This window comes from Protopterus annectens, chromosome 3.part0 (genome assembly GCF_019279795.1).
Source record: "Protopterus annectens isolate FY-2018-M chromosome 3.part0, PAN1.0, whole genome shotgun sequence".
NCBI classification, from domain to species: domain Eukaryota; kingdom Metazoa; phylum Chordata; order Ceratodontiformes; family Protopteridae; genus Protopterus; species Protopterus annectens.
The window spans coordinates 324,173,616-324,196,115 of NC_056731.1; the positions used below are offsets into that span (position 1 = coordinate 324,173,616).

The 22,500-nt window shown below is 43.3% G+C and overlaps 1 protein-coding gene across 1 annotated transcript in view; it reads left to right on the top strand.

The window, feature by feature from the left end:
* NFX1 (nuclear transcription factor, X-box binding 1) overlaps positions 1-22,500 on the top strand; it is a 1,622,551-nt gene that overhangs the window by 277,530 nt on the left and 1,322,521 nt on the right. Inside the window, exon 6 of the mRNA XM_044065583.1 lies at positions 20,514-20,645. Coding sequence (XP_043921518.1) covers positions 20,514-20,645 — 132 coding nt within the window. The remainder of the gene's footprint in view (positions 1-20,513; positions 20,646-22,500) is intronic.

Here is a 22,500-nt window from a genome sequence, read left to right on the forward strand (position 1 = left end):
TACACTTCTTTTTTGGGCACTCAGCTGTCGACCTCCTTATCTGTTGTTCCATAAGGACAGGGTATCCCACGAACCAACCCGTCCTTTTTGCCTAAGGTAGCCTCGGCGTCTAATCTAAATCAAAGCATTGACCTCCTGTGTTTGTTTTCCAGAATATTCCAATAGGTCTGAACAAAAATTACACTGGCTAGATGTTCATAGTCAGTTAAGGTACTATTTGGATAGAACAAAACAATTCAGAAAATCTGACCAGCTGTTTGTCTCCTATGCAGAAGGCAGGAAGGGACTTTCAGTTTCAAAGGTATCATTATCTAGATGGCTAACATCTCTGATTTCCCTTGTTTATGAAATTAGACACCAAAAGCTGCCTAACAAACCTAAGGCCCATTCCACCAGAGCTTTGGCTACTTCCATAGCCTTCAAGACAGACTGCCTATTGACACCATTTGTGCAGCGGCTACTTGGGCTACTCCTCACACTTTCATTTCTCATTATAAGTTGGATTTAGCTTCTAGGCATAGAGCTAACTTTGGTTCCACTGTTCTCAGAGTCTGTTCCGTTAGGTCCCCCGGGACATGGTGCTAGGGGCGCGTTCCCATCCCGCAAGAATGAAGGCGAGATAGACAACAACATATAGAAGTTATGTTCTTACCATAACGTTCCATGTTAGTTGTCTTCTTCGCCTTCTTCTTCTTATGCCCCACCCTCCTTCCCCTGGCCTGGACAGACCTAGAGGAGTTGTGATTGTGACCTCTCTTTCTACCACCTCTTTACTTAGGCATATGCTGCTTTGCATATTTCCTGAATCAGGATGTAGGTCACCCTTCTTTCTCCCTGTTAGAGGTGGACTCTGTTTATAGTTATTCTGTTACTATTATAAGCTGGGGTTAGCTTACAAACGAGATCTGAGGTAACTCTCGCCTAGCATTGTGGGATATAAGGGGAGCCTCGAGCCGGTGGAACCAACTCTCGAGCTTTAGAGTGGCAGTCGGGCGAGGTCGGCTCCGAACCCATCCAGCAAGAAGAAGGCGAGAAGAAGACAACTAACATGGAACGTTATGGTAAGAACATAACTTCTATTTTTCATTTGTGAGCTGCAACGTGATAATTAAATAATGCTGATAAGACAAACATATATATGTAATAGTAAAATATTCTCAAAAGTAACAGAGTAACACCAGTAGTGGGTAAGAAAAGGTCTTTTAGATATACATATGGCAGAATCGCCTTAGAAAACATACACAGCATTTTAAGTTTGAAGAAATGACAGTGAGCGAGCCAGCTCAGCACTGTTGAAGTACTGCTGTAAAGACATTGTCTTGGTACATTAAAGAGATTCACATTTTCAACTTTGTTTTTGTAGCCATTATGTTTATTACTTGACTTTGTTTCTGAACTACATTCTGTTTACCAGTAACATGAGAGCTACTTGTCTTTGCTGTAGTTGCACGAGTTGGCAGCTTGCCAACTTTTATTCTTCAGAAGTCTATGTTGACATTGAGATGTTTCATTTTTATCATTTGTGTTTATAGCCTGTTAATATTATAGCTTGTTTGTTATCTGATAAACTATTTTAAAGCATAGTGGAGTACACGTAGGGCTAGGTTCCAAAACAATTTATACTTAGGGCTAGGCAGTACCCAGTGGTTGTGATACTTTAACGTGTGTTGTGTATTCATGTGTGTGCATGTCACTTGTTTGTACACATTTAAAAACTCACAGCCATTTGTATATTTATGTATACACACTCGCACATATGTAATATGGAGACCTGTCTCTGGTGTTGAGTAATGGTAACACTGAACATGTCATTTGGCAAAGTTACATCATCAAATAGAATGTCTAAACAGTACAAAAGGAGCACTTAGTGGATCTTTTTCTTATGTTCTTGACCCTTATTTACATTGACATTGTGGATCTGCAGTTGGAAAATGTAGCAGTGTTTATCCTCTCGCAGAGCCAGTGTTAACACTTGAGTAGGCATGCAGGGGTGGGGGGGCGATTTTGCTCTGCTTTATATTATTGCTTCAGTGAATTGCAGTTCATTGTTGCTGCAAGTTGAAGTGTGATATATGCAACGAAGCCTTCATGGTCACAACCATTCACAACTATTGGCATATTATGCCAATTCCATTGGAAAGCTATGGAATTCCCTTCCAAATAACCTAAGACTAGCTACCTCTCTCAGCCAATTCAAAACTAATCTCAAATTATTCTTTAACGCTCATTGGCTATGTCCTTGTACTAAACCGGACTAATCCTAAAGTCCCCTATTCTCCCTCATGCCATTCCCTAATGGCCTCTCTCTTCTCTTATTTCTCTAGATCCCTACAATTTGTATCTCCTCCTGAATATTGCTTTTAATTAATCCATAGTTCTGGTAATTGCATATCATTGAATAGTCAATTTATTTGTATGTCTAATTTGTGTCTCGTACTATTATGCTACCAATAATTTATCTGTATGTAAGTCAATGTGTTTCGTTTTTATTGTGGAGCTTTTCTCCCCGGGCCTCTGCTGAAAATGGATATGTATCCAGTTGGACTAGCCCGGTAAACAAATGTAAAATAAATAAAATAAAAATAAATAAACTCCTGGTACAGAATCCATGTAGTTTCCTGTCTCAACTGTCCTACAAGTATAAACTATTGGAGCATGCCCAAAAATGCAGGTGTACTACTGAAAGCTCCTTGAATTCATACAGCAGAGCACCCACAATGATGAAATGGATGTGGAATTGTGACAACCCGCATTCACAGTATACTGTTTTGAATGTTGCACTAGACTGTGTAGCTGTCAGGGAGTATGCCTGTACAATTGCGGACACCAGTGTATATGGGTTCATACACAGCAGATACCTATGACTGGGCAAGTTAGATTCTTTTGAATGACATCTAGCTTATATGACAGTTGTGTAATAGGTATTCCACAGCTGAGAGTTGCATTCACAACTTTAGCAGAGAGCAGTGTAGGTGAAGAAAGAAAGAGACCTATGGCTTTCCTCTAAAGAGGGACACGCATATAAATACAAGTAATACAAATGCTTGTTATGTGAAAAGTATTAAATTTAATTATTACTTGTATATAATATCTGCAAGGAAAATCCAGACAAGCTGGAGTTTTCACTATGTGATACCTTAAACATCCTGTAATGGAGGCCCATGGGATATATGCAAATGACCTATTCATGGCATCAAGTGATGTTTTTCGTGTTTCACTGCTGCAGTCCTAACCATTGGGTTTCCCATCCTGTGGTAGCCCTCAGTCGGTCCAATACCAGAGTCATGGTTTTCTGAATCTGCTGCTGTTGCTTGCTGGGTGACATCAGGTCGTCCAAGCTGTAAAGGAGAGCAGGCAATGCCATTACCTCACTTTTCTTGCCATGCAGCCCGTAGCAGAAGCAATTAGCAACAGTGCCAGTCGGCTGTTTCCAGATTTCAAACTTCAGCTGAAAACATCTAAAGCTCAGTACCCCGTTGGGGATCCTTCCTTTTTCTTACACTAACTTATGTCCGAAAAAGTTAATAACTGTCTTATTTGTGAAAAGCAAATACCACACTGAGACTTCCAGTCTTACTTTGTCACTTGCTTAGGCCCAGATCACGATGTACCCGCTGTTGGTTCTGTGCCCTCTTTAACGCTAGAACTATTCATCGTAGAGCTCTGTTTATAGCCAGACATTTTCATCTTCCATCTCCAATTATCGATATGGCATCCATCAGTCAGCAAACTGCAGATCTTGTGAAAAAACATAAAGATAAGGCTAGAGACAGACAGCATAAGGCCAAGCCTTCCGACAACACCACCACTAAAAGGGTAGTCATTTCTTCGGAAATCATTGAGGCACTTTCGTAGCCCCTGATGCCCGACTCACTTACTTTGCAGGCCTCTACTGAGACCCTTTCAGAGTCCTGAATGCCGCAGAAAACTGCATAGTCTAACGAGCCTTCGGCTGTCAATGTTTCTGCTGGGTCCGGAGCCGCTACGCAGGCACCAGCTCCAAGGATATCACTCACACTTAGGACTTCTCTTCAAGTCCTTTGCCGTCTCTTCCTATTAACACACCAATACCACAGAGGGATACTCTTCAAGCCAGACTTAGAGTTACTCCAAAGAAAATGGAAAAAAGTATAGATTCCACTACTCTTCCCCCTCCTCAAACTAGAATGCTTTAAATGGCAGATGATCTCATTAGTTTCATCTGGGGTAATCAGGCCACACCAGCCAAAAGAAGAAGGAAACCTTCTCCACACATCCAATCGAATTTAGACTCAAAGCACTCTGACTCCTCTGTTTTTGAAGAGGAACAACCTCTTACTGCCTATGAAGGCTCCGATGCAACAGAATTTATTCCTTTTGCATCACCTCCGGAGGTCTTTTCCTGTGGGGAACCCTCCACATCCTCGGGGAACACTTCCAGTGGGAATCAGCGCATTTCCCTCAATCCAAAAAAATACTAAGTTTTTGGACCTACCCCAGCACAGGCCTCTGTTCATCCCACCCATCTTGGAGGTGGTAGATGGTGTTTACCAAGAATCCAGCCTTACCCCTGACACCCTTCCACTGTACTTGGAAAACCTGACATGTACTTCAGGGTACCTGACTCGCATAAATTCCTCTACAGAACTCCTATAGCAGATCCAGAGGTGATTACTCAGGGACCTAAGGGACTTAAAGCTACCTCTGCAAAGATTCCTACTCCCTCAGACAAAGAATCCAGGGCTCTGGACAGATGAGGTAAAAAAGTATATACCTCTGCAACTTTAATTATAAGGGCTCTCAACTGTCAGTTCCGTATGTTAAAATATCAACAGCACACTTTGGAACTTTTGAAACAGAAAATTTCTGCTTTTCCATATTTTGCCAGCAATAAAGAGAGAGCAGAATTACTGCACTCTTAGTCTCAGGTGGCAAAGCACTCCCTTGCACTCTGGATTTAACGCCTTAGAAGCTTCTAGCAGGGCAACAGTGACGGGATCTCTTATCGGAAGACATGCTTGGCTGAAGGAACAACCTCTACCTGATCATATCAAAGCTAAAATCATGGATGCATCTCTTGACAAAGGCCACTTGTTCTGACAGAAAACTGAAGGAGGTACTTTAAAAGATGGAAGACAAAGCAAAATCTATGCAGACTGTTAAAGATTTTCTTCAAGTACAACCTCCTAGGTTCAGCAGAAATTTTCCCTCTAAACACTAGTCCTTTCCTGCACCAAACAGGCAGCCACAAGGCAAAACCCATAGGGAAAAGACCCACCAGGTCTCAAACTCAGGGCCAGCAAAGAAAAAAACAGTGCCCCCCCCCCCCCCAAACACTAGAGCAGGGAGTTCAAAAGCAACCCTGTATTGAAGAAACTCTCAATGACTACCTTTCCCATCTCTCCATCTCTGCCTGCCTCCACCATGCCAAAAGCTGGGAGGAAGACTATTTCTATGCAGAGAAAATTGGGACTCTCCAGCAAAAGATCAAGCGGTCTTAAAAATCATTGCTCAGGTGTACAAATTCAATTTCCAAAAACTGCCACCTCCAAGAGGGTACCCAGTCCTACCTCTAAACCAGTGGGCAGAAGCACTAAAACAAGTGCAAAACCTAATAACCCTAGGGGCAGTAGAACCTGTGCCTCCAGAACAAGTGCAAAAGGATTCTATTCCAGACTATTCCTTGTTCCCAGGAAAGAGGGGACTTGGCGTCCCATCCTGGACCTATCCGTTCTCACTACCTTCCTGGTAATCCCAAAATTCAAAATGCTTACCTAACAACAGCTTCTACCAGTGCTGCCAAACAAAGCTTGGATGGTCACCTTAGACCTAAAGGATGCTTACCTGCACATCCCAATAAGGGAATCATGCAGAAAATTCATGCGCTTCAGAGCAGGATCACTATACTTTCAATTCTTTGCTTTGCCCTTTGGCTTATCTACTGCTCCCAGGGTATTCACCAAATGTCCAGCTCCTGCCTTTGCCTTTTGCAGGCAAAACAATGTACAGATTTAACCTTACCTGGACGACTGTCTCATCCAGGCAGACTGCAGGGAACTGCTCCTGCAGCACCTCTCATTTGTAAAAACCTTACTCACCTCTCGGGGGTTCACTATCAATGAAAGGAAATCAAAACAGACACCTACCAGGAAAATCATATTTCTGGGAGCCTTACTTGACACAGATGAGCAAATGGGCTTTCTGTTCTCAGAAAAACAGTTTCCTACCAAAATACTTCACTACTCTGGCCTCCCAAACCCAACTGTTGCGAGGAAGTTCCTACAAGCTCTAGGGTACATGGCCTCATGCATCCTCCTGATACCTCTGGCCAGACTACACATGAGGAAAATTCAGTGATACGTAAAGAATCTATGGTGTCAACACTCACAACCTCTGGACACCTCCCTGCCTGTGATCCCTTGCATACGATCAGAGTTACTCTGGTGGGCCCAGGCCTGTGCTTGAACAGAGGACTTCATGCACCCTCCGTCCATCACACCAGACCATAACTACAGATTCTTCGGATATAGCCTGGCCCTCCCACCTCAAAAGGCAAATCCACAGAGACATTTTTCTGCAAATTACCCGCACATGGAGCCCCCCCAGGTGGATCTCTTTGCCTCTCATTTAAATCGCCAAGTAGAGAAATTCTGCACCAGGGAGTACCTACCATCACCTCACCTGGAAGGTCGATGCCCTGACCTTCCTTTGGAATACCCTCTTTGTGTATGCATTCCCACCTCTACCTCTCATTCCAAAAGTACTAATCAAGATAAGGGAGGAAAATACAAGAGCAATACTCTACCTGATACCTCACCTGCTATCCTGGTGGGCAATGATACACCCAGACCTTCAGACACTCAAGCTCTCAGCATGGCTTATTCTACCAAAACCAGCAAGGAATCTATGCTAAGTAAGCAGGTCCTTGACATCATCATAGAAGCCAGGAGGACCAGCACCACAAAATCATTCGCTGGAAAATGGAAAAGATTCTGCTCCTGGAGCCAGTCCAAGGGGGCAGGCATACATCTGCTCTCCATTCCTCTTATTGTAGATTATCTTGCTGAGCTTCTTAATAAGGGTCTCTCCACCTCCATAAAGATCAATGCCTCTGCCATCTCGGCACACTTTGATACAGAACAGCCATTGTTCTCCCACCCTCATCAAACAATTCCTTAGAGAGGAGCCCCTATCAGGCCTCCCAGAAGACACCCAGCCTGGGACCTGAACTATGTTTTACAAAAATTTACTCTACTTCTCTTTGAGCCTGCAACATCCTCAGAATTGAAGTACCTGTCTTGGGAGACTGTCTTTCTCCTGGCTATTACTTCAACCAGGAGAGTATTGGAGCTTAAAGCCTTAATGGCCATTGAACCATTTATCATCTTCCATGCACACAGGGTTTCCCTGAGAACCAATCCTTCCTTCATTCCAAAGGTGGTTTCGGATGTTACCCTCAACCAGGCCATCCACCGGCCCACCTTCTTCCCTAACCCTCAGAACAAAGGGGAAAGGATACTGTATTCTTTGGAGGCAACTCCGATTTTATCTGGATCGTACAAAGACATTCAAGAAAGCTGACCAGGTTTTTGTCAGCTTTAAAACTGGGGCACAGGGGAAACCAATATCCAAACAGACCATTTCCAAATGGATAGCACACTGCATCCAATTTTGCTACTCCTTGCATGGAAAACCACTCCCTAGGACCATCAGAACCCATTCCACTAGGGCAACCTTTACTTACACATAATTTCTTAGAGGGGTACCCACCAAGGACATCATGGGAGCTGCCACATGGACTTCAGTCCACACCTTCATCAAACATTACCATATGAACCTATTCGGGCTGAGTTTGCCTCTGCAGTTCTGCAGGGCATGCTCACCCAATCTTAAGTTTCTATTAACCTTCCACCCTTCTCCTCAGCTTTGGGAATCTTCCCAATGGTTAGAACTGCAGCAGTGAAACACAAAGAACATAGTACAGTTGTGTACACTTAACCATAAATGTAGATGTTCGAGTGTGTTCACTGCTGCAGTCCTGCTTTCTTCCCCTCCTTCTCCCTGATATCTGCTTTCCTTAGAGAGACACATTTCTATGATGGTCTCTGGACCACAGGACTACTAATAGTTATTAAAATTGGCAAGAAAAACTGAGGTAATGGCATCGCCTGTTCTCCTTTGTAGCTTGGACGACCTGACGTCACCCAGCAAGTAACAGCAGCTGATGCACAAAACCTTGACTCTGGTATTCGGACCAACTGAGGGCTACCACAGCATGGATAGCCCAATGGTTGAGTGCAGCAATGAACACACACGACAATCTACATTTATGGTAAGTGTACACAATTGTACTTTTCTGCTACATAGCTACTGAATACGCATGACTTTACTTTTTAAACCATTATGGTTACATTCAGGCCAATAAAGCCAAATTCCACTTATTTATTGGCTTGACAATCTTTATAAAAAAAAATAATACTAAAGTGCATAACTAAATTCACTTTTCAAGTTGCCAAACTTAACAAGAAACTTCAGACCTGGATCAAATCAAGAGAAAAAAGATGTGAGATAAAAATAATCACTCGGGCAAATGATAAAACACAAAGCATTTTCTATGTTAGAAATCTCAGAAACTGTCCAGCATTTTAAACTGGCCAGCATTTTACAGAGCTAATAGTGAAGGGTATCACATACTTAGCCACAGATGACATAGCCAGTCTTCTAGCAGACAGATTGTTCAAACTTCATCTCCTTGTATATTCCCAGGTGACATACTTGCATCAACACCCCTCTCCTCAAATCTCCAAAGAACAAATCCTCCAGGCACTATCAAGGCCAAGAACAGTATTTCAATGGGGCTGGACTGCCTACTGATAAGTCTAAAACTGACTTGTCAGCTCAAGTACAGATGTTATTCAATGTTGACTTCCAAACAGGTTGTCATGCCATATAAATGGAGGAGAGCAACCTTGCATAAAGGGGAAAATTAACAGTCCAGGGAAATTGCAAACCCATAAGCCTAGAAAGCCTCGTGGGTTAAGGCTGTTTAAAGGATACTTATGGAATTTATAGATAAGGATGTTGGTAACCTACAAACTCTTGACCCAAGCCAGTTCAGATCAGTCAGGGGCGGATACTGCTCACTTAACGTGGTTGACCTCTTTTTAAAGATTACTGAAGCAATGGATAAGGGCATATTAGTGTGCACTGCATAGCTAGACCTTGCAAAGGCATTCAACACCATCCCACATTTGGTATCTTGATAAACTGTCCCAGCTAAATGTAAATTCTCATGTAACTTGCTGGATACAAAATTTTCACAAATACAACCCGGGAATTTAGGGTGTGTTGATCTAGGTCCTGCAAAAGACATGTCGTTAGTGGTGTATCCGAAGGCTTGGTTCATTCCTTGCACCATTCCTGTTTTGCACTTAATTCTTGGACATCAATGCAGCTATTAAGCGTTTATGTCTGACCAGGTTTACAGATGACTGACTGTACCATCATAAACTCCCCAGAGGGCACCAAAATCTTTTGAGGGCCTTTCCCAAGTAGTTGGTGTCAAAACCTTCTATTAAAACTAAATGCTAAATATCCTTTGACAAGCATGACTTCCCATGTAACTATCCCATTGACTGTATACACCCAAAGGTTGATCCTTTAATCAGGGATCTGTGAAAATATTGACTTTAAACTGTTCGGTGATCTCCATAAATCCACTAATATTAAGAAGTCCATCACACAGCTTTTATCTGAAATTACTTCAGGTCCAGGGATGTAATCATTCCACTGTATTCGGCTGTCGTCAAGCCGACCCTTTAATGTAATGCCTTATTTGGTATGTACCTTACCAAACACTTGTCACAACTGGAGCAACCACAGTGCTTTCTCACCACAAAAAATCAAATCACAAAATTGTTTTTCTCTTAAAATCTTATCCCTCCTCTTGGTTTCATACAGGCTACTAAGAGGTGAGCTCTGCCTTGCATATACAACTTCAGCAAAACCTATCCTATCAGACCTATTCCACTTTCACAAGTCCAGTGGTACTGGAACACCCAGCCAAGGGACCACAATGTATTTTAGCAATATAAATAGAATATGTTGTAGGGAAAGGCATATATCACAGAGAATACCTCTTTTATGGAATCTGCTTCCACTCCAAATACTTCACTTATTGTATTTAAACATAATTTAATGAATTGATAGGAAATTGCAAATTCATTCCTGGTTTAGCACCAGCGTTCCTCACCATGAAAATGTTCAAACTTATCCTTTTTCTGCCTGTCTTTGTGTTGTTCGTATGCAAAATATATGGGCTGAAAATTACAATGGAAATGTAGGGTTAGGCTTCTTAAGATACTTTCAGATCAGTAGACTAAGTACATGCGGAGCTAAAAAGAGTTGCTTTTTCGCAAGGTATCCCTTACATGACTTGAGTATTGACAAGTAGAGCTTTGTGGTCTTTTATAGTGGGGCACACAGCTGCACAGACCTATTCAACAGGGCCTTCTTTTCAGAGGTGAAAGAACTTGGATTCAAGTTGTGGTGTAGCATTTGGCTTGATGGATGCATAGGGATCATTCATGAGGAGGGGCTTTTCAGTGGTAGCTTTCATTTCCTGATTCTTGTAACAAATGTATCCTTGAACAGATAAGGAGCACAGATGAATAGATTAAATAGAATGAATAGATAAAAGATTTAGAGCTGGGCATCATTGGAGTAAGAGGATTATGTGAATTTTAGTGAGAGTTAACTGATTTGTGCAGGTACCCTCTGGTTCCTGTGTGACAGCTTTTTTTGCTGCATTGTGTTGATCAGAAATAATGTATGAAACTTTTGCCATCTATCTTGGGAAGCAGTTGTGCAACTAACAGTGGTGCATTCATTGGCAGGGAATTGGCCAGTGGCACTTTTTTCCATGGACAAGCAGTTTTGAGAGACGAGGTAAGTGGGACAGTGCTGTATGAACATGAGAACAGATTGTTATAGGGGATAAATGTGCCATTTTTTTCATTAGTGTGGTTCCCTAAGATTTGTGTAGTCTGCGTGATTTCTTTTCCCTGAACTAAACAGAAATGGGTTCTGGTAAAGCAGGTTTATTTCCTTCACTTAGGCTCCTGTCATAGTTGCATTGTGTTGCCGTCCTTTTCTCTCCATCTCTGCTTTGAATTTTCCCGCACAGAGTGTCTGAAATGTCTGAGATTCAAGAGATATTTCGAGCTCTTACAGATGAGCTTCTCCACCTTCTGCCATCCCTCCGATGTTCATCGTGTTTCACTGTTGCAGTCATTACACTTGGGTTATACTGCTGGCAGGCAACCCGCAGTCGGCCTGAATTCCAAAGTCCTGGTCCGGCGTCAGTTGCTGTCGCCTCTTCCAAGACGTCAGTGCGCCAGGGGTATAAAAGATGCAGCCGATGCCATTTTCTTCAGTCTTTCTTGCCGCGAGGTGCCCAAAGCAAAAGCAGTTTGCAAGTGCCGGTCGGCCGACTCCTGAGATTTTTGAAATCGAATTTCAGATCCGAAGTCTTCAATAAAGCTAAGTACCCCATTGGGGAAACTTTTTTTTCTTGCTCCAGACCGATGTCAGAAAAAGTTAACAATTGTATTTCTTGTGGGAAGCAAATACCCCATAAGGATTTCCACTCTTACTGTATTCCTTGCCTAGGCCCTGACCACGATGTTGCTAGTTGTCGGTTTTGTGCTAGATTTAATCAATGCACTATTAAGCGTCTGAATGATTTTGCTTTTCATTATTTTGACAGAAGGTTTAACTACATAATGCCGTCGGAACAACCGACGACTAGACTTCATAAAAAAAACGCAAGGATAAAGACAAGGACAAGCATCTGAGGTCCAAAGCCGACGACGAAGCCTCTTCTAGGCCAGTCGCCAGTTTGCCGGTGCTCAGTGAGGCGCTTTCGCAGCCCCTGACTCCCGCTACCTCAGAGCCACAGGCCGCCTCAGACTCCCACGTGGAGACAGCTAGGCCTCTGGATATTCAAGGTATTGGTCCTTCGGAAATTAATCCCTCAGATGGGTCCGGAGCTGCTGTGCAGGCATCTGCTTCTGAGGGTGTCTTCAGACCTACACAACTATATATAAAGCCTACTTCAGCAAACAGTTTTAAAGACAAGGAAACCAGTACAACATTCTCCAGGACAGGCTTCTATGCCTAAGAAACAGATACTCAAAATGGCCGAAGACCTAATTACTTAGATCAGGGGTTCCCATCCCCCTCCTGATAAGAGGCCTAGGCAAGACGCTGAATATGATTCCTCTGATCAGGTTTCCATTTCCTCTGACTCCTCTTCTGATCAGGGATATTCTGTTCCTCCCTATGAGGATTCTGATGCTGAAGATTCTATTCCTTCAGCTTCTCCGGAGGACTATTCTTTTGGGGAAACCCTGCATACCATGAGGGAGCATTTCCATTGGGAGAGCCAGAATTACTCCGATTCGAAGAAAAGACTTGGAGACTTTCTTTTACTTCCTCAGCACAGACCTCTTGCAATTCCCCCTGTTCTAGACATAGTAGATGATGTTTTCTCAGAGTCCAGCCTGTCTCCAGACTCTCTACCTCCTGCCCCTGTCAAGCCAGACAGATACTACAGGGTCCCAGACACCCATAAATTTCTTTACAAAAACCCTGCTGCTGACCCAGAAACTATCTCACAGGGTCCCAGAGGGGTCAAGGCTGCCTCTGCCAAAAACCCTGTCCCCTCAGACAGAAATTCTAGGGCTTTGGACAGATGGGGGAAAAAAGTTTACACTTCTGCTACCTTGGCTGTAAGGGCTTTAAATTGTCAGCTTCATATGCTCAAATATCAGCAATATTTAATGTCTTTGTTAAAACAAAAAATGTCGACAAATTCTGAATGTTCTGAGAAAAAAGATTTGCAGGATTTATTGCATGCAGCTGAACAAGTGGGAAAAATACTTTGCAGTGTGGCTATGAACTGGAGGCCTCATGCAGAGCCGCTGTTACAGGTTCTGTTAGAAGGCATGCTTGGTTAAAGGAACAATCTGCCTGATCATGTTAAAGCAAAATTATTGGATGCTCCATTACAGCATGATACTTTGTTTGGTGTTAAGGCAGAGGAGGTGTTAAAGAAAATGGAGGATAAGGCAAAATCTATGCAGACAGTAAAGGATTTCTTACAGGTACAGCCACCCAGATTTAGCAGGAACTGGCCTTCTAAGAATTGGTCCTTTCCGGTGTCAGACACCACAAAGAGGCAGATTCAGATGCCCTAGAGGCAGGCAACAGCCCCAGGGCTCATACAGGCTCAAACAATGGGGTGCTTCTACCTCCAAAAGCGGAGAAGACAAATCACAGCCTTACAGAAAACAGTCCCAATGACTTCCCTCTGCCAATGCCAAGCACTTATTTTTTGGCAGCACCCTTAGGGGGAAAGCTAGCACTTTTTTCACAAAACTGGCACAAGATCACCCAGGACAAATGGGTCTTAAATATAGTCTCTCAGGGCTACAGGTTCCACTTTCACACCCTTCCAAAGGCAAAAGGTATGCCAGACCTGCCATGCAATCAATGGCAAGAGGCACAAAAACAAGTTTCATCTCTCATGGACATGGGAGCTATTCAGCCAATGCCACAACAAGAGCAGGGGCAAGGATTTTACTCAAGACTTTTCTTAGTACCAAGAAAGGACAAAGCCTGGAGACCAATTCTGGACCTGTCTATACTAAATACTTTTCTGGACGTCCCAAAATTCAAAATGTTGACTCTACAGCAGCTTCTGCCCATGCTGGACAAGAAGGCTTGGCTTGTAACTTTGGACAGCAGAGGCATGCCTGCAAGTCCCAATCAGACAAACTTGCAGAAGATGCCTCAGATTCATAGCTGGCTCAATGCACTACCAATTCTCTGCACTGCCCTTTGGCTTATCTACTGCACCCAGGGTCTTCACAAAATGCCTGGCACCAATAATTGCATTTTGCAGACAAAGAGGAATTCAAATATACCCCTACATGGACGACTGCCTTATTCAAGCAAAGGACAGAGATATTCTACTACAGCATCTGGCATTTGTAAAAAGATTACTAATTTGCCTAGGGTACACAGTAAACGAAAAGAAATCAAAACTAGTGCCCTCTCAAGAGATAATATTCCTGGGTGCAAGCTTAAATACAACTGCTCAGATGGCGTATCTCACGCCAGACAAGCAAAGGCATCTGACTTTTTACTTCAAAGACATGGCAGCAAAGACCCAGTTATCTGCAAGGAAAATTCTGCAGGCTCTGGTCTACATGGCATCCTGCATTCTACTAATTCCATATGCAAGACTGCATATGAGGAAACTACAGTGGTATCTAAAAAGTGTTTGGACTCAACATTGCCACAGCCTGGAAAAAGTAATTACTCTCATTCCCTGCCTGCAACAGGAATTTCAATGGTGGGCACAGGCCTGTCACCACAACAAGGGACAGCCATTCACCTTACCCACTGCCAGGCAGACACTAACAACAGATGCATCAGATTATGCCTGGGGGGCGCACATGGCAGGAAAATGTATTCAGGGCACATGGCCCACAAACCAAATGCATCTTCATATCAATCAAAAAGAGATGCTAGCTGTACAAAATGCCCTGACAGCCTTCAAGGACCTACTTCATCCAGGACAACTACTGATGGACAATACTACAGTCATGTGATATATAAGCAAGGGGGCACACATTCTTACCCCCTCTGCAGGCAAGCCATGACTTTGTGGAACACAGCATTGATTTATCAAGTACATCTGCAAGCACAATTCCTGCCAGGAAAGACAAATACTTTGGCAGACGAACTAAGCAGAAACGTCATGGATCCTTACGAGTGGAAACTGGATCCACAAATCTTCAACATAACAGGGAAATGGGGATGCCCAGACATAAATCTATTTGCCTCCCCTCACAACTGCCAGCTACAGAGATTCTGCACTTGGACTTTTCACAAGCAAGCATGGAAAGTGGACGCCCTTTCATTCAGCTAGAAAGCCCTTACAGTATATGCCTTTCTTCCTCTGCCTCTCCTCTCCAAGGTACTCCTAAAGGTCAGACAAGAGTAGCCGAAAATGATACCGATTGACCCAGAATGGCCACGCCAGCACTGGTACCCAATCCTAAAGAGCTTGTCTCAAGGCCCATCCTGGACATTGCCTCTAATACCTGATTTGCTGACCCAACAGAACAATCAGATTCTGCACAGCCAACTCAAAACCGTAAATCTGGCTGCATGGCGGATAATGTAATCATTCAGAACCCACCTCTCTCTAAAGCAGTTATGGATGTTATTTTGGAGGCCGGGAGGCCCAGCACCAGAAAATCTTATGCAGAAAAATGGAAGAGATTCTGTGCTTGGAACCAAGCGTAGGGAATTGACTCGCTTGAACCAAATATTCCTCAGATTTTGCAATACCTAACTGAGATGGTGGATAAAGGCCTATCCTTCTCATCAATTAAGATCCATGCCTCTGCCATTTCAGCTCATTACAATACAGACCCACCTACTTTTTCTCATCCACTGCTAAGACAGTTTCTCAGAGGGGCCAAAAACATAAGACCTTCAAGGAGAGCTCCAATGTCTACATGGGACCTCAATTTTGTCTTGGAAAAACTCACTCTGCCTCCTTTTGAGTCAGCCAATACAGCAGAGCTAAAATACTTGTCATGGAAAACCGCTCTTCTCCTAGCAGTAACTTCAGCAAGAAGAGTCTCAACAGGCACTAATGGCTGTGGAACCTTTTATTATTTTTCATCAGGACAGGGTTTCTCTAAGGACAAACCTCACATTTATGCCTAAGGTAGTGTCCAGCATAGCCCTTAACCAAAACTATACATTTGCCTACCTTTTATCCAAACCCACAGAATAAGGGGGAGAGACTTCTGCATGCTTTGGACATGCACAGACAGCTACGCTTTTACTTGGACAAGACTAAAGCCTTCAGAAAGACTGACCAACTCTTAGTGGCATATGCTGCAGGTTCCCAAGGAAAAGCCATTTCAAAGCGGACATTTTCAAAATGGATAGGCCACTGCATTATTCTGCTATTCACAACATGGCAAACTAGTGCCCAGGGGCATTAGGCCACATTCTACCAGAGCAGCAGCCACTTCAGCAGCCTTTCTTAGAGGAGTACCAGCCAAGGATATTTTGGAGGCTGCAACATGGACTTCAGTGCACACTTTTACAAAGCACTACCATTTACCTTTCTACTCTAAATCCAGAGCAGGCTTTGCCACTGCAGTTCTGCAGGGCCTCTTAGCCACTCCAAACTCTATTTAGGCCCAGCCGCCCAACCTCAGCTTTGGGATTTGACCCAAGTGTAATGACTGCAACAGTGAAACACGATGAACATAGTACAGTTGTGTACCTACCATAAATATAGCTGTTTAGAGTGTATTCACCATTGCAGTCCAGGTTACCCTCCCACCATCCCCCTTTTTTCTTTGCTGAGACTTGTGTACCTATCTATTCTATACAACCTATGTGTTGTATTTGCTTGTAGATGAAGGTTATGTGCATGCTTTTTTATGATCATAATTTTTACAGACTACCCTTTTGGGGGCACCTGACATCTGGGGCAAGAAAAACTGAAGAAAATGGCATCGGCTGCATCTTTTATACCCCTGGTGCTCTGACATCAGGGAAGAGGCAACAGCTATCGACGCCGGACCAGGACTTTGGAATTCAGGCCGACTGCGGGTTGCCTGCCAGCAGGATAACCCAAGTGTAATGACTGTAACAGTGAATACACTCTAACATCTACATTTATGGAAGGTACACAACTGTACTATCTTGACAGTCATTTTTGGACTCCTTCAGTGCAACCTCCTTGAACCGATTTCCAACAAACATCCCCTTGAAGGCCTGACATGTTCTGTAAGATCCCTGGAGGGGCCAAATTTCTAATAAAATGACCAGTTGCAGACCCTGGCACTGCCTGTCTCTGCAGACAAACCATCCAGACTACTTCCCTCCTCCTCTGTTCTTCCCACAGATACGGACAGTAAGACCGTGGAACTCATTGGCAAAAAAGTATACACTTCTGCCACTTTGGCCTTTAGGGAGGTTAATTACTAGACACATGTCTAAGTATGCCCTGGCCTTTTTGACTCAGTTCATTAGGAAACATTCTGCTCTAGCCCCTCATTCTAGGAGCAAAAAGAGCACCAGAAAGCAGCAGACTCCTTCCAGGCCTGGTCAGACCCAACTTCAGAAGCCTTAGTTTCACCAGCTACCTCATTTACAGACGGTCTTAGGCAGCCTCCTTTCTCAAGGGACTGTCCAGCCTTTCTGTCAGAAAAGGGAAAGGGCTTTTACGCCATACTTTTCCTAGCCCCGGGGAAAGATGGCTTATGGAGGCCTATCCTGGTTCTCTCCCACCTCAACCTTTCCTACAATTACCCACTTTCCGCATGCTTACTCTGCACGCACTTCCCGCTGTTAATGCCTCAGGCATTTCTGGCCATATTGGACTTAAAGGATGCATATGTACATATCCCTATAAGACCCAAGTCCAGGAAGTAGTTATGATTTTCAGTGAGTTTCTCACATTTTCACTGCTCCCAAGTGTGTACACCAAGTGTGTGGCTCCTATGATAACCTGTTGCAGGGTACAAGGAATTTATATTTTTCCATACCTGGATGACCTCTTAATCAAGGCAGACTGCTCCAGTTCTCTACACTTCCAACTCCACAGTCATTTCTATCCTACAGTCACTGGGTTTCAACATCAGTTACCCCAAGTCCAATATAAACCCTTCCCAGGACCAAGTTTTCCTGGGGTGGAGAATAAGGATGGATGTTATGAAGGCATTCCTTCCACCTCAATGCTTGAAGCTATATATGCTGTCTGTCCTCCACGCCGCTGCTATGACAGGGAGACAATATCTCAGACTTCTGGGTCATGTGGCCTCCACTATACCCATGTTGCCATCGGCAAGACTCCACATGAGAATACTTTGGTGGTACCTGATGTCCACATGGACCCAACACTCCCACCCCCTTGTTCCACAATGTTCCCTTCCCTCCATGTCTAAGGAAGGAGATCCTTTGGTAGTTGGACCAAGACTCCCTCAAGCCAGGACTTCCTTTACAACCCCTCCCACCAGTCCAGGAGATGTACACAGATGCCTTGGATATGGGATGGTGGGCTGCTTTGGGCAGCTTGAAGATGCAAGGCACCTGGACAGACACCTTCAAGTGGGAACACATCAACATCAGAGAAATGAGAGTGATCGTATTTACCTTGAGGCCCTTCCAACACACCCTGAAGCAGTGCTCCCTGAAGTTGTTCAGACAACACTACAGTTCTCTGGTATGTCAACAAACAGGGGGTGCAAAATCTTACTTGTGCAGACTTGCATTCCTAGCCTGGGAAATGGCGGCCCAGCATGAAGTCAACCTGCAGGTAGTCTACATTCCTTCAACTCAGAACACTCAGGCAGGCACCTTTTGCAGGTCCATGTCACAATCTCACGAATGGATGCTACACAGGGATGTGTTTCTGGACATAGTCCACAAGTGGAGTACACGACAAATAGATCTGTTTACCTCCCCTCTGAAAAGACAACTTCTACTCTTTTGTACCAGGGTACCCAGCCCCATAGCAAGGGCAAACGGACGCCTTCTGTATCTCATGGAAGGGGATGTTTCTGTTTGCATTTTCCCCATTCCCACTTCTACAAAAAGTCCTACTGAAAATCCAGCAGGACAAACCAAAAATCTTGGTGACTCCCTTTTAGCCAAGACCTTATTAATTGGCTCCCCTCCTTCTGCATTTAGCCAGGGCAATAATCACCAGTTACCTCACAGAGTGGACCTTCTCACACTTGACAAGGGATTCCTAATCCATCCCCACCTGGAATCTCTGAACCTAACTCTGTGGGTGATAGAATTTTTATCACTTTCAGACACCTTTACACCGAGGACTTGCTTAAAGTCCTGCATGAGGCCAGGAAACCTAATACTAGTAGGTCTTGTATGTCTGAATGGAAAAGATTCTCCATTTGGTGTCTACAAATACAGCTTGACCCATTTCAAGGTGAGGTCCTGCTAGTGCTGTTCTATCTGTGTGAATTGCTGCAAGCAGGATTGGCGTATTCTTTGGTTAAGGCCCACTTAGCTGCTATTTCAGCTTGTCTGCTCTTGACCCCCTCCTCTTGCCTCCCGATTCCCAGTAAAGTTATTCCTTAAGGGAGTACTGTACTTCAGGCCCCCCAGGAGGCCAGTTCCATCAACGTCGGACCTGAACTATGTCTTAGAGAAGCTCACTGTTGCTCCTTTTGAACCAGCATCTAAAGCCTCTTTGAAACATTGCACTTGGAAAACTGCTCCTGGTGGCCCTGACATCAGCCAGAAGAGCATCAGAGCTCCAAGCCTTCATGGCAACCTCTCCTTTTCTCCTCTTCCACAAGGATAGCGTGACTCTGAAAACCAAACCATCCTTCATGCCCAAGGTGGTCAATGAGCTGTCCCTGAACCAATGTATTCACCTTCTCACCTTTTTTTTTTCCACATTCCCAGAGTGACAGTATTTCATTCCCTTGATGTTCACAGACAACTCTAATTCTACCTTGACAAGACCAAGTCCATTAGGAGATCAGAGCAATTGTTTTTTTTCCTTTCATCCCAGAGCTCTGGGAAAAGTGGTAACCCTACAGACCATTTCTGCCTGGATTTCCAGGACCATATCTTTTTGTTACAGCTACCATGGCAAACATCTTTCCTCAAAAATTTAAAGCCCACTCCACTAGAGCCATGGCCTCATCTGGAGCCTTCTTCAAAGGATTGAACACTGTTTCCATTCTAGAGGTACCTTGACATCTATCCATACCTTCACTAAACATTACAAACTGGATCACATCTCCAGGTCTAGAGCAGGATTTACTAGGGCAATCCTGCATGGTTTCTGGGAAAACAGTTCCCATACCACCTCCTCTTCTTCCCTTTGAACTCTGGCACTCACCCAAAGGTTTTGAATGCTGCAACATGAGACTAGGACATAGGATAGTTGTGTAAAATCTTACCCTAACCATAGATGTCCTTCTCTTCCATGTTGCAGTATTCCATCTCTCCCTTCTACCTCCTATTTATATGTATATATCTCCAAATAAATAATTCCTTCTTGGATGAGACAGGACTTGTACAGCTGTCCTGGGACTGGGGTCCGACTGGGGTGTTCAGTTCTGAGGAAAGGTACGTGCAAACGTTACTTTTATGGCTCACTCTCCCTATGTCCAACGTCAGATGTCCCATAAACTTAGGAGTGACTAGAAGCTTTTGTATACTGGCCAGACATTCGGATAGCTAAGCAGAAGATAACCCAGGGGTTTTGAATACTGCAACATGGAAGAAAAGGACATCTATGGTTATGGTAAGATTTCACGCAACTATTCTTTCCCTAGCCAAGATCAAAGTGTAGAATCAAGTACTGCGAGGCAACAGTGCTATTTGCTTTGTCACTGAAAATGTTGCACACCTAAAATATTTTGCTTATTTTGAGAGACTTGATAGTATTCTTGAAGCACACTGATTTCTACCTCTTCACTTGTTTCAGTATGTTATTGTGGCACCAGCTCTCGGGAGGTACCTTGTGGAACAGACAAAGAGCATTATGATGGAACTGGGTATTTTTCATGTCATAAACCATGTGGCAGGTAACATTACCTTGACTTTTTCAATTATTTGACTGGATTTTAAATATGACCAGTGCTAACATTGTGAACTGCTAAGCAAACAAGTGCAGTTCTACACTTAACAAATAGTGAGATTGTTATTCAGCTTTTGACAGTTAATTTGAATCAGCTTAGTCACCGGGCATTCAGACTGAAGTATCTGTTTTGTTTGAGTTGCTGATAAAGGACCATTTCTGATTTGTTGGTTTTTTATTTTTTTTTTTTCCCCCCTCAAGTTTGCACTGTGGAAATAAAATGTTTCCTCCGCGGTGTCATTGATCATTAGTTTGTATATTACCTATTTACAGTCATCTTTCTTATGCGTGCTGTATAGATAAAGTAACAACTGCTTCAGAATTGCTTTCAGTTCAGAACACCACTCTGGTTTGCAGGACCTTTGCAGTTGGTACATAAATACTTCTACACTCATCAGCCTGCTTCTTAAAGTAAGATTAATAGTTTTGTGGCTCAGTCTAGAGAGTTTATGGAAATTTCCATACGTTTACCTGAGTGTGTTACATAATGTCGGACAGTGTGTGTGTGTGTGTGTGTGTGTGTGTGTGTAGTGAGGGGAGAGTAAAAAGCATCCAGAAAATTTGTTGATTACTTTCATCCTCACTGTCTTCTGCATATGTATAGGGTTACCAGCTCTTACTCATTTCTTAGGAAAATCTTTTTTGAGGCAGCTCTGCCCTCTTGGGGAAAAAAAGGCCAATGTCTTGGTATTTTAGTCAGTTTTCTAACTGTTCTCAAAAATACAATGCAGTATCTGTAATACCTTAGTTTCTCAAAATAAGAATCAAATACAATTGTACTCTGCAACATGTTTTTACAGAACTTCATGTTTCAGTAAGTTTCATCTTGGGCATCTGTAGAGTGACAAACCTGCACCATCCATTAGAATGTAACCTAATGTGCTGTTACTTCAGGTTATAAACTTTTGTTTTGCTTGATAATTCCTGTTTGCATTATAAGCAAAAGAACTGTTACTTATTTTGCAATGTCTTATTTTATTTGTAATGTTTTTTTATCTGTATCAACAGCTGTGTCCTAAATATGCTTTCTTAGTTTTGTCTTCAAATTGTAGTGTTCTGCTTCTATTTGAATCTCTGTACTGTCCCATGCTGAGCAGAATAATGTATATTAAAACAGCTGTTGTGAATTATTTGCAAAGAATTTTTACGAATAAATTGCATAGCTCAAATATGTACTGTGTAGACTCTTCCACTAAAAGGGAGCGTATGCAGTCAAGCAAAACTACAAGAATGTGAACTCATTGAGGGAGGTGGAAGTGCAGTTGGATAGGTTACAGTAGTATAGCCTTTCACACAAGAGAAAAAAAATTAACCAAAATGGGATCTTCCTTTTTGATAGTGCCACAGCGGTAAGAGTATAGTAAAATATTGTGAATATCTTGTGCAGTACCAAAAATGGAGTGCACTTCAGTCTTACGGAATTGGTGGTGGGAAGACAGTACAGCTCAAAGTTGGTTGATAAGAAAAGTTTAACAGCAAATCGAAAATTGAGACCATTTACCACTTATCAGATATTTTTAATTCTTTTCATCCTCTTCCAGTATTATGGCTTTAGGCTCTTCCTCCTTGGTTTCCACACTCTAACCCCCGGATTCCCTGGTTGCTCCTACTAGGTATCCCAGACTTAACCCTTTGCCAGCTAGGCCCCAGACTCCTTGGGGAGTTAACTTCAACATTTACTATCCGGTATTCAGGGAAGTGAGGGATTGAATGGGGAAACAGCAAGCCTAGAGTCTGGAAGCCATCATTTTTATGGCAGCCAGTCTTTAGCCCTAGCTGTGTGAGCTGCTATTGCATTGACA